Source organism: Chroicocephalus ridibundus, chromosome 8 (genome assembly GCF_963924245.1).
Source record: "Chroicocephalus ridibundus chromosome 8, bChrRid1.1, whole genome shotgun sequence".
NCBI classification, from domain to species: Eukaryota; Metazoa; Chordata; class Aves; order Charadriiformes; family Laridae; genus Chroicocephalus; species Chroicocephalus ridibundus.
In genome coordinates this window covers 10,196,398-10,207,072 of record NC_086291.1, presented here as the reverse complement: position 1 = coordinate 10,207,072, position 10,675 = coordinate 10,196,398, and the positions used below count along the sequence as shown (strand labels likewise).

The following is a 10,675-nucleotide window of genomic DNA, read 5'->3' as shown; positions in this document are numbered from 1 at the left end:
CTGCTGGCTCATATTCAGCCAGCTGTCAACCAACACCCCCACGTCTCCCCAGGGTAGATGTGCCCTCAATATTGCTGCAGCTCATTTTACTGCTCTGCTGCTCTCCCTCCCCTTGTCTTATCTATTGACCATGGTAATTCTACTGGGCAGCAGTTTTGTCTCCTGGCTTGTCTACAGCAGAACCCCTTGGAGAACAGGACCACGGTCCCTTGTGTGCTGGTGGGGTTATGTCCATTCTCTTGATTATAGTCTGGTGGCGCTGTGTGGTGTTGATGTCGCTCAGAGCACTGCTTTTACAGATGAAGGTGGCTGGATCTGTCTATCCGGTGTGTCGGGCAAAGGTTCCTCACTTCATGTGGGCAGACGAACGGCTTCCAGACCTGAATTTGTCTGAGGACCTGCTAGAGCCTGAGCCTGGCTGCCTCTTACCTCCTCCCTCCTATAGCTTCATCCACCTGGGGGTGGGTGACTTAGAACACTTCACCCCGGCTGCTGGGGTATACGAGACTTCAAAGAAAGTAGCAAATGATGTCCGGGTTGTTTGTTAACAAGCCACCTCTACCCACAGGTCGCTGGAAGCAGGTGAAAGGGTGAGGGGGAGCAGCAGGCCCTCGGGCTGCCGGCCAAGCTGACGCATTGTTTACCGGGATGTTGCTGCTGTTATAAATCGCTGCCAGCGGCGCTTCACCAGGCTCAGCTCCAGCAGAGCAGGAGGGAGAGGGATTTTACCTGCACCCGGCTGCCCGTCAGGCCCAGGCGCGGGAGGAGCAGAAGAGGAGCAGGCGGGAAAAGGCATTCCGGACGCAGGGCCAGCATGGCATCTCTGCTGGACAACATAGCCAGGCCTTCTGCTGTCGTTTTGCAGCTGTCTGTGGTCCTTGGTGTCATCTTCATAGTGCTGAAGGTGGCCCAGTTCTACCAGGAGAGGAAGAAGCTCATCAAAGCTCTGGAGGCATTCCCTGGTCCCCCGAAACACTGGCTCTATGGCCACAACCACCTGGTAAGGAGGGAGCTGGGCTCAACCTGGGCGGGTTTGTCCCAACAAATGTGGAAGATATCAGTCAGGATGTGGGGGGACACGTCTCCTGCTCCGGTTCCTTCCTACAGGAGTGCCAGGACTTTTGCAGGGCAGGCAGAAAGGGTGCCTGGATATGAGATGGGCATAATTCTGGTAGAAAACAAAGCCACATTGCTTGCGATCATGTGCTTAAACATGGAGTTAGGTGATTTCTGGGACTTCCATGCAGTTATTTAAATATGAAAGCTGGAGAGGGACTTTTTACAAGGGCATGTAGTGATAGAATGAGGGGTAATGGTTTCAAACTGAAAGAGGGTAGATTTAGATTAGATTTTAGGAAGAAATTTTTCACTGTGAGGGTGGTGAGGCACTGGAACAGGTTGCCCAGAGAAGCTGTGGATGCCCCATCCCTAGAAGTGTTCAAGGCCAGGCTGGATGGGGCTTTGAGCAGCCTGGTCTAGTGGGAGGTGTCCCTGCCCATGGCAGGGGGGTTGGAACTCGATGATCTTTAAGGTCCCTTCCAACCTAAGCCATTCTATGCTCCTATGATTCTATAAAATGTCTCTCTTCTGCATTAAACCTTCTACAAAGAGTCTCTCCCTGTACAGCCACCTAAGAAGACATGGCCACAAAAGCAGGGAATTTTATCGCAGGGATTTTCATCCTTCTATAGTGAAGATATTTTTGCTTTCATGTTGCATGCCCACCTTGCACTGCTGAATTTAGAGAACACATGTGTAACATCCCTGGCCCGTTCACTGGGCATCCTGGCGTTGTCCATGCCAGCTGTAGCTCCCAGATGCAACACCGAGCCACTCTGATGCCAGGCCGTCCTAACGTGGCTCGACTGCAGCCAGGCCCCAGCGAGGGACTCTCCATAGAGCTGCCTTGTGCTGCAGGGATGCAGTGGCTCGGGCAGCTTTGCCACCTGTGCACAGTCCCTTTGCCATGCCCAGCATCTCCTCCAACTGCAGCATGGAAAGCCCCCCATGGCAAGTCCACCCACTCTCCCCCCGTTTCCCAGGAGAGGACATCTTGCCTGTGCTTTCCATGAAAGGGCAAGTTTAGCCTCTTCACTCCCTGGCATGTCCCTCTTTTTCTGCCTGAATTCAGTCCCTGCTTAACTGTCTTTGCAGATAACTAGCGATAAAATGTTACATCAGGTGGTGTCATGGGGAGAAAAATACCCCTATGCCTTTCCCAGATGGTTTGGACCAGTCCTGCCTTCTCTAATAATCCACCATCCTGAATATGCCAAAAGCATCCTTGGCCGAACGGGTAAGTGTCTACATTTGGTTCTGGGAATTCATGTCCTTGACAATTCCCTACCGAGAAAATCATGGGGAACTTGCCTGGGGTCGTCCCCTCTGCCAGCTTCCTTCACAGTTATTGCAATGCCTCCTTTGCTCCCCTTCACAAACTCCCACCCCACCCCAGGTTTCATGAAGCACTTTGTATTCTCATGCAAAACAGTGACCACGTGCCTGTTCTTCCCAGTCCGCTGTCTCCACTATTATTGGTCTTACTGTCTTCTATGACTTCTACCACAACAATATCTCTTTTTCACAGTAAAGGCAGTAATGTGGCTGAGCTGGCATGGCAATGGCTTTCAGAAGACATCTCAGGTCTTCTCCTCTGCTCCCTTCTGTGGAGCATCTTGCCTGTGAGTGATACATGAGCATCTCCAGTAACTCCCATCCATTGTTCTCATCTTTGAGATATGCCATGGTCATGTCTTTACCACACACATTTTTCAGTGTACTTTTTTCTGGTTTTCTCAAGTCCATTGAGGTTGTATTTGTAGAAGACCATTTTTAAACACTACTTCTAGTGTTAGAGTATTTTACATACTGAAATGAGACCAATTCTACCTAGTGAAGTAGAGAATAGACTCTAACTTCAATTTATCCTGAATTTTCATTTTTTTATTGTGTTGAATTCATTAGCTATTCATACTGGTTTGGTATCTATTTTGCTTTACAGATCCCAAGGCCAATATACCCTACGAATTCTTAGTTCCCTGGATTGGTAAGTCATTATCTTCCATTATACCTTTCAGCCACATTGCACATTTCAGCGGCTTCTCTCCTGTCTTCCTTTATTTTGCTTTCTTCCATTCTAAAACCAGAGCTTGCAAATGAGAGGGTTTGTTTGAGTGTGAGCATTAGTACCGGTGGCACCCACCTAGTCGTGGAGTGGAGCTCACCAGACGGCTTTGCCTTGGATCACACACCCGGGCCTTCACAAAGCAACCTTCAGTTGCTTTCAGGGTCAGAATGCTACCATGGATAACTGGGGTGAGACACACCAAGGACAGGAGGGCTCATGGCTTGCACACAGCTTTGAGGTAGTCCTCCAGGGTCCTGCTAACAACTGCCAGCGTGTGCTGCAAAAGACACCCAAGTATTTCATTTTGGGTAGAAAAATCCATCTGAGAGAGCAACTCCTGTGCCTCTGCCATCATGGGTTTGGTTTCAGGGTAGATTAGGTGTGCATAGCTGGTTGCAGTGAAGGACACACGGCCATGCTTCTCCTCCATCCAAAGAGCACTGCTGTGAACGGCCTCAGAGAGGCTGGAGAAAAGGCTCCACCAACAACTCTTCCTCCTTCCAGACCCTGCACCCTTTTGGCCTCTGCTTGGCCAAAAGCAGGGGTAAGGCTGTCAGAGCCGTGATCAGAGTCTGGAAGAGCTGATTGTGCCTTTGTCTTCAGGGAAGGGGCTGTTGATCTTGGATGGGCCCAAATGGTTCCAGCATCGGAAGATGCTCACCCCAGCCTTTCATTATGACGTGCTGAAATCTTATGTCTCCCTGATGTCAGAGTCGGTCAAAGTGATGTTGGTAAGAATCACCACTCCGGCTACTTTTGCCTTTCAGTTGTGCACCAGCAAAAATAATCAAGTCTGGGAATAACTGAGGGGAAGAGACGGGACTTAGATGGTTCCTAGAGTTTCACTGAACTCTTTGGGTAGTTTTGAAGGTCTGAAATTGCTCCCCTCGCCTTCCTCTGGCCACTCCACTTACTCTCTCTTTCATCTGCTTTCCAATAAAATCAACCACTGCTAGAATATCCTTTCCTAGCCCAGTAATGGTAAACCTGGAAAAAGAAATGCACAGAAGATTTTGTTTAGATTCACAGAATATATAGTGATCTAAGGCCTCTGCTTGCAGAAAAAAAAGTAATTAGCAGTGTGGATCTGGGAAGAGGGACAGGAAAATATTACCTGATAAGGGCTACAAAGATGATTAGGGGACTGGAACACCTCTCTGATGAAGAAAGGCTGAGGGATTTGGGTCTCTTCAGTCTGGAAAAAAGACGGCTGAGGGGGGACCTTATCAACACTTATAAATACTTAAAGGGTGGGTGTCAGGAGGATGGGGCCAGGCTCTTTTCAGTGGTGCCCAGCGACAGGACAAGAGGTAATGGGCACAGACTTGAGCACAGGAAGTTCCACCTAAACATGAGGAGGAACTTCTTTACTTTGAGGGTGGCAGAGTCCTGGCACAGGCTGCCCAGAGAGGTGGTGGAGTCTCCATTTCTGGAGACATTCAAAACCCATCTGGACGCGTTCCTGTGCAACCTGCTCTGGGTGACCCTGCTGTGGCAGGGAGTTGGACTAGATGATCTCCAGAGGTCCCTTCCAACCCTACCATTCTGTGATTCTGTGATTCTGATTGTAGATGGTAGTCTGTCCCTCCTTACCCCTGTCTCCACCACTAGGATAAATGGGAGAGGTACACAGAGAGGAAATCAGTGGAGCTCTTTCAAGACGTCAGCTTGATGACGCTAGACAGCATCATGAAATGCGCCTTTAGTTATAATGCCAACTGTCAGACTCAGAGGTCAGTGCCTGAACTTTCAAATCATGAGAAAGCAAGCGCTCCTGTTTCCCCACTCATGTTGCTAACACCAGCTTTAACCTTGGTCTCTTTACAGCAACTCAGACTATTATATCAGAGCTGTTTATGACCTGAGCTGCCTCTTAAGCAATAGAATCCAGACCTTTTCTTACAAGGATATCTTCTATGACTTGACTCGCAAAGGCCGAGAGTTTCAGGATGCCTGCAAGCTGGCCCATACCCACACAGGTATTTGTCCCCCTTTCTCCCCAGCCCGGTCTCCCAGCTGAACCTCTCCCCAGGTGGCATCTGGAGCAGCTCGGAGAGGGCTGCAGCATGAACTGGCCAGAGGGTTACACATTAAACAGAGTCCCAGCCGCTGACCGAGCAGACAAGTACATGAGCTCTCTGGAGGGGTAGGACACATCTAACAGGTTGATCATTCATCTATGCAGATAAGGTAATAAATGAAAGAAAGATGTTGCTCTCCAATGAGAAGGAACTTGACAAGATCCAGAAGAAGAGACACCTGGATTTTCTGGATATTCTTCTTTGTACCAAGGTGAATGTTTCAAATAATTGTATCAAATGCCCAAGAACATATCTGCATCAGCAGGGAGCTCACCATGCCTGGCTGGAGTTGCTGGCAAACAGCTTCCCCACTCCAGATTTCCTACCTTGGGGAAGTGTGGGTTGAAAGGAAAGGAAAGGAAATACAAATGTGTGAGATGCAGTGATTGAACACAAATAGCTGGGGCAGACTTTCATCTTCCTTGTTCATTTTCATTGAGCACATTAATAATTTAAAATAAGCGAGCTGTCAAAAACCAGAGAAGAATGAGATCTTTGGAAAGGTTATGGGGGGCCACCTTGGCTGTAGTCCTCTTAAGACATTTTGTTTCTTACCTTCTGTAGTTTTACCTTCACAGACATCCTCAGATACCCTGGACTCTGTTCAGGAAGGAGATACACTCTCTGCTCCCTCTGTCATTCTGGAGCCACTGCTTTCTTTTGCGTCTCAATCCGAAACAAAAGCTGTCCAAACCAAACTCCTGAAAAATGTAACAGGGACCCTTGGTAGGGAAGGGATCAAATAGGGTGTCTTTCTGAAGGGCTGGCATCTGGTATCCCACCGAAGCACAACTCCAGTTCTGTTGACTACAGACCTGGCAATCAGCAGGTCTGATGCTTCTCATATATGTTGGATATATTTTCTACGGGCTTACTTCCTAATGTACAAGATACAAGAGATGCCAAATCAGGCCTTTCTTCATCATCATCCAGGGTTATTTTTATACCCAAAGGAGCAAGTCCAGTCAATGTACACTTAAGGATTATATTCTCTCCTCTTTGTTAGGATGAAAACGGAGTTGGGCTATCTGACGAGGACCTGCGTGCCGAGGTGGACACATTCATGTTTGAGGGTCACGACACCACGGCCAGCGGGATCTCCTGGCTCTTCTACTGCCTGTCATTACATCCAGAGTACCAGCAACGGTGCAGGGAAGAGATCCAAGGGATCTTGGGAGACCGAGATAGCATTGAGTGGTGAGCTAGGACTCCTTACTCCTTTACTTTGAACTCTTTTCTCTCATCCTGAGACGGAAATTTTATCCACCTTATACTGCATCTGCACTGGAGCATTCTGCTTTTCATGTAGCAATGCTGGCAGCAAAACGAGAACTAGAAGGAGAAACCCCAACAGGAGATGGAAGACACAGTGGTCCAGCCCACCCAGTTACCCATTGCTGGTGTCCTCATTGCTGGTGTCCTCATTGCTGCCACTCAAACACAGCCTGACCCCTGGTTTGCTTTCAGGGATGATCTTGGGAAGATGACTTACACCACAATGTGTGTCAAAGAGAGCCTGCGCCTGTTCCCACCAGTTCCTGCCGTGTCCCGAAACCTCTCTAAACCCATCACATTTTCCGATGGACGCAGCTTGCCAGCAGGTCTGTTGAGTTTGTTTATCCTTCATGCTGCTGGCCATGACAAGTGGTGCATCCGTACTAGAGCTGCTGTGCCAAGGGGCTGGTAGGGCTTCCAGACTCTCCTCTCTCCCCAAAGGGCTGTGAAGGGCCCCCACAGCTCACCATTACATCTCTACTGTAAGGGTGGCTGGAGAGTGTCCAAGGACACACTCCAGGGCACTGGGGTGCACTGAGGTGTTCACAGAGCTCACAGAGTTCACAGGGACTTGCAGAGTACCAAAATGAGTCCCAGCCCTTAGGCCACTATTTCTTCCATGTGAGGGCTTCAGGAGGTGACCTGTCTGGACAGGCTGGGAATTTTCCATGCCACATCTCCTGCAACAGTGCCTGCAGAGCCCAGGGAGGGAGAGCATCCCACAAACACCTCTCCCGGGTCTTCATTCTGAGGTGTCATGAGCTTTTTCTCACTTTTCTTTTACAGGCTGCCAGGTTGGACTGAACATATTTGCTATTCACAGGAATCGGGATGTGTGGGAGGACCCTGAGGTATTTCACCTTTATAATAAGAAGGGGTAGATGATCTCTGAGCCCAGACATCCGCTCCCCTTGAACAAGGCAGCCTGTGCCTCCCTGCTGTGTTTGGGGTTTTTTTCCTCTCGTATTCCAACAGTCCATACCCAAATGTGAAATTCAATGAAGTTACCAAACAGTCCAAAGGCTTTGAATGTGACAAAAGTCCTGGGAAAGGGTGTTGAATAGTCTTCATGCACGGTGACACAAACACGGTCAGACTGTTTTCAGCTGCCACAGACAGACTTAGGTCCCAGCATGATATGAGAAGTACCGAGCCCTCCAGGCAGTGTGTGATTTGAAGCTGTATCTTAGAGGCTTCAAGGAAAAAAATAGCTGAGAAACCTAAAGGAGGGTGTGCAGTTGCCTCTCTCCAGTGGCTGTCTGGAAAGCCAGGATCAGGCATCTCTGGACTGGAGGGAATCTGGCCTGATCATTGCTGCCACAGATGAGAAAACACCTGCAGGCATCTTGGGTGCTGTAGTGGGTGATCTGGATATCTCCAAGGGGAAGATCTGCGCAGCCACCAGCACCCTCTTCTCATCTACCCAGTGGCTTTGTAGACTGATGCCTGTCAGCTGCGGCCCCCCCAGGAAGGGCAGAGACCACATCCAGCCACACCTTGGGGACAGGGGAAGAACCTTGTCCTGCTCATCTCAGACCAAACGCTGACCAAATGGCCTTTGTTGCTCCCACAGATTTATGATCCCCTGAGGTTTTCTCCAGAGAACTCGGCACAGAGGCACTCCCACGCTTTCCTGCCTTTCTCTGCTGGATCCAGGTGGGAGACCCTTCATCCCTCTCCTTCCCTGTAGGCTATCTTGCATGGAGGACCTAGCTCAGAGCCAAGCTCCTGAAGCTAATCCTTCCTCAGTTCCCATGAACCAACTCAAGCAGGATTTCCATAACTGGATCTCCACCATGCACCATCAGCTCCAGAGCGTTTCCCACACCCCAAGCTCTGTGGTCACCGTAGGGTTTCACACAGTGGTTTTGTGGAGATGTTTACATTTTCTGTTGCCTGCATTGGGAACGTGGGCTCCCTTGTTTAGGGGTGAATACCCGGTGCACCTCAATGTCAAGCTGGGTCCAAGTCTCTGTGGTTCCCGTTCTGTATCAGCAGACAGATCCGGGATACTGAGGTCTCAGTAACTTGCAAGAGGACATACTCCACACAGGGCCAAAAATAACCTTTCTGAGGTGTCTGGGATCCATGCAGCACTTCCTAGTGAAGTGAGCCCCAGTTCTCTCAATCTCATATCTTTTTTCATGTTTATTAATAAAAAGCAGCCATAACCCACCGCAGAGCTGGATGCATTTTGGAGTGGCATCAGGAGATTGCTAGACAAGCTGCGGGGTCATCCTCGCAGCAGCTGGAGGCCCCCCAGCTTGTGTGTGGGCTGAGCCCAGCTTGGGGGCAGTCCGGGATGAAGGCAGCAACTGGAACATTTGTCATCCTCTCCCCAGGAACTGCATCGGGCAGCAGTTTGCCATGAACGAGATGAAGGTGGCGCTGGCCTTGACCCTGCTCCGCTTCGAGCTCTGCCCCGACCCATCCAAGCCTCCCACGCTGATACCACAGTTGGTCCTCAGGTCCAGCAACGGGATCCACCTGCACTTGAAGAAGATCCGCTGATCCCGTGGGGTACCACAACGGGGGGCAAGAACTTTCCCAAAGACTGCCCTCCACCCAGAGATTTAAAAGGGGGACACCGAACAGACCCACCATGGCCACCTTGGACCTCTCCCATATTAACACCCTCCGCTGCCATCCAGGGGGGCACGCAGATTCCCCCGCGTCACACACACACAGAACCCAGTGGGTCCATGTCCCCTCCTTTCATGGGGAAGGGCACTGCCAAGGGGGTTTCACAGCGTAGCCATGGCTCAGATGGGCATCCTCTGCGGGCCTCCTCCGTGTCCTGCACATCTCCTCACCTCCAACCCGCCCTCACACACTGCCTGGTGGGACTTCTGTCACCTGCCTGTCTGTTTGCACCGCCGCCATTTCCCGGCTTGGGCACGGCGATGAACAGTGTCAGTGTGGTTTGTACGGGCGTCGACAGCCTGGATGCTGCCCAAACATGCCATCCCTTCCCTGCCTCCAGCCTGGGTGTGCCGGGGCAGGAGAGCTCCTCCCCGCAGCCGCACTGCATCCCCACGCACCACCCTCCGCATTATTCCCCTGTAATCCCCTCTGGGGCTGGCATCCTGCCTGCCCTTACGGAGACAAAAGCCAGCGGGTTTTTCTTGCCCTGGAGTTGAACTTCCTTGAGCTGAGGGTGCTCAGGAGCCATGACACCAGCTAACCTGGAGAAGGCACTCACCGCCCTCAGAATCATGTGTGATCGGTCCTGTCCTCCTCTCTGAAATGAGAATAAAGCCTTATGGAGATACTCCCCAAGCGTGGCTTCGGCTTCCTTTGCATTTGGGGGGTCAGGGGATACAGGAGGAGTCCTGGCAGCCCGGAGGCAAGGCTGTGCCCAAGGGTGCAGCCCCGCGAGTGTTTTCTCAAGCCACAAGGGCTGTTTCAGTGGGTTTGCCCCCCCCGTTGAGCCTGAGGAGCCTGCTTCCACCCCTCCCATGCCGTGGGTCACCAAGCCCTCACCTCTGCCTCCGGGAGTTTCCGTGGTAAGAAAACACTTGTAACACTGTGGGGGTCAAACAAAATAAAACAGAAATCACCCACACACACACACTCAAAAGGTGGCAGCCAGAACAAAATCAGCCTGCAAAACAAATTAAAAAAAAAAAGCCCCAAGAGGGAGCATAAGTCTGCATCAAGCGCTTTTCTGCAGAGGCTGAGAACTGACTGCTCACTACATGAGTGAGCTGCCCAAGGCAAGCAGGCGGGCACTGGCCCTGGCCCCGAGCTCGTTTCGAGGGTGCAGGGACCCACTGCAGACCTTCACCCCAGCTCCCAGGCCAAGGGAGACCATCTGGGTGAGCTGCAGGTCTGGGGTGGGAAACATATCACTAGGTGGCAGTGGGAGACACAGAAAAACCCAAAGTCCTCCCTGGTCCCTGGCAAAACCCCTTGAGCTTGGCAGGGAGCGTGGCCAGGTCCAGCAAGGCAAAGGATGGGCCACATCCCTGGGGGTGCCTCCATCCCCATCCCGTCCCAACCCTCAGCCATCCAGGGCAGTGGAGCAGGCCCCGCTCTGTCACAGTCCCCAGCAGGGTTACCCAAGGCACGGGGAATGCTGGTCACTGCGAGTGCCCAGGCACTCATCAGGCATCAGGGGAAACTGAGGCACAGAGAACTGCCATGGTAGAGACAAGGCCGTTTGTCCAGCTCTCGCCTATGGCAATAGTAT

The 10,675-nt window shown here is 51.2% G+C and overlaps 1 protein-coding gene across 1 annotated transcript; it reads left to right on the top strand.

Moving 5' to 3' along the window:
- The first annotated feature begins 681 nt into the window (after positions 1–681).
- On the top strand, positions 682–9,754 carry LOC134519892 (cytochrome P450 4B1-like). The gene is made up of 12 exons (XM_063344665.1): positions 682–1,000; positions 2,155–2,296; positions 3,002–3,046; positions 3,731–3,858; positions 4,739–4,860; positions 4,955–5,106; positions 5,313–5,419; positions 6,215–6,405; positions 6,676–6,809; positions 7,270–7,334; positions 8,057–8,139; positions 8,826–9,754. The coding sequence occupies exons 1-12, from the start codon at positions 815–817 to the stop codon at positions 8,992–8,994; spliced, it is 1,524 nt and encodes a 507-aa protein (XP_063200735.1). The 5' UTR covers positions 682–814; the 3' UTR covers positions 8,995–9,754.
- Positions 9,755–10,675: the final 921 nt, after the last annotated feature.

Excerpts from the sequence above, each read along its gene's own strand:
- LOC134519892 (XM_063344665.1), top strand. The coding sequence starts at position 815 with ATGGCATCTCTGCTGGACAACATAGCCAGGCCTTCTGCTGTCGTTTTG. Across the intron at positions 5,107-5,312 it reads GCTGGCCCATACCCACACAG|ATAAGGTAATAAATGAAAGA; the intron begins GTATTTGTCCCC and ends TCATCTATGCAG. Across the intron at positions 7,335-8,056 it reads ATGTGTGGGAGGACCCTGAG|ATTTATGATCCCCTGAGGTT; the intron begins GTATTTCACCTT and ends TTGCTCCCACAG.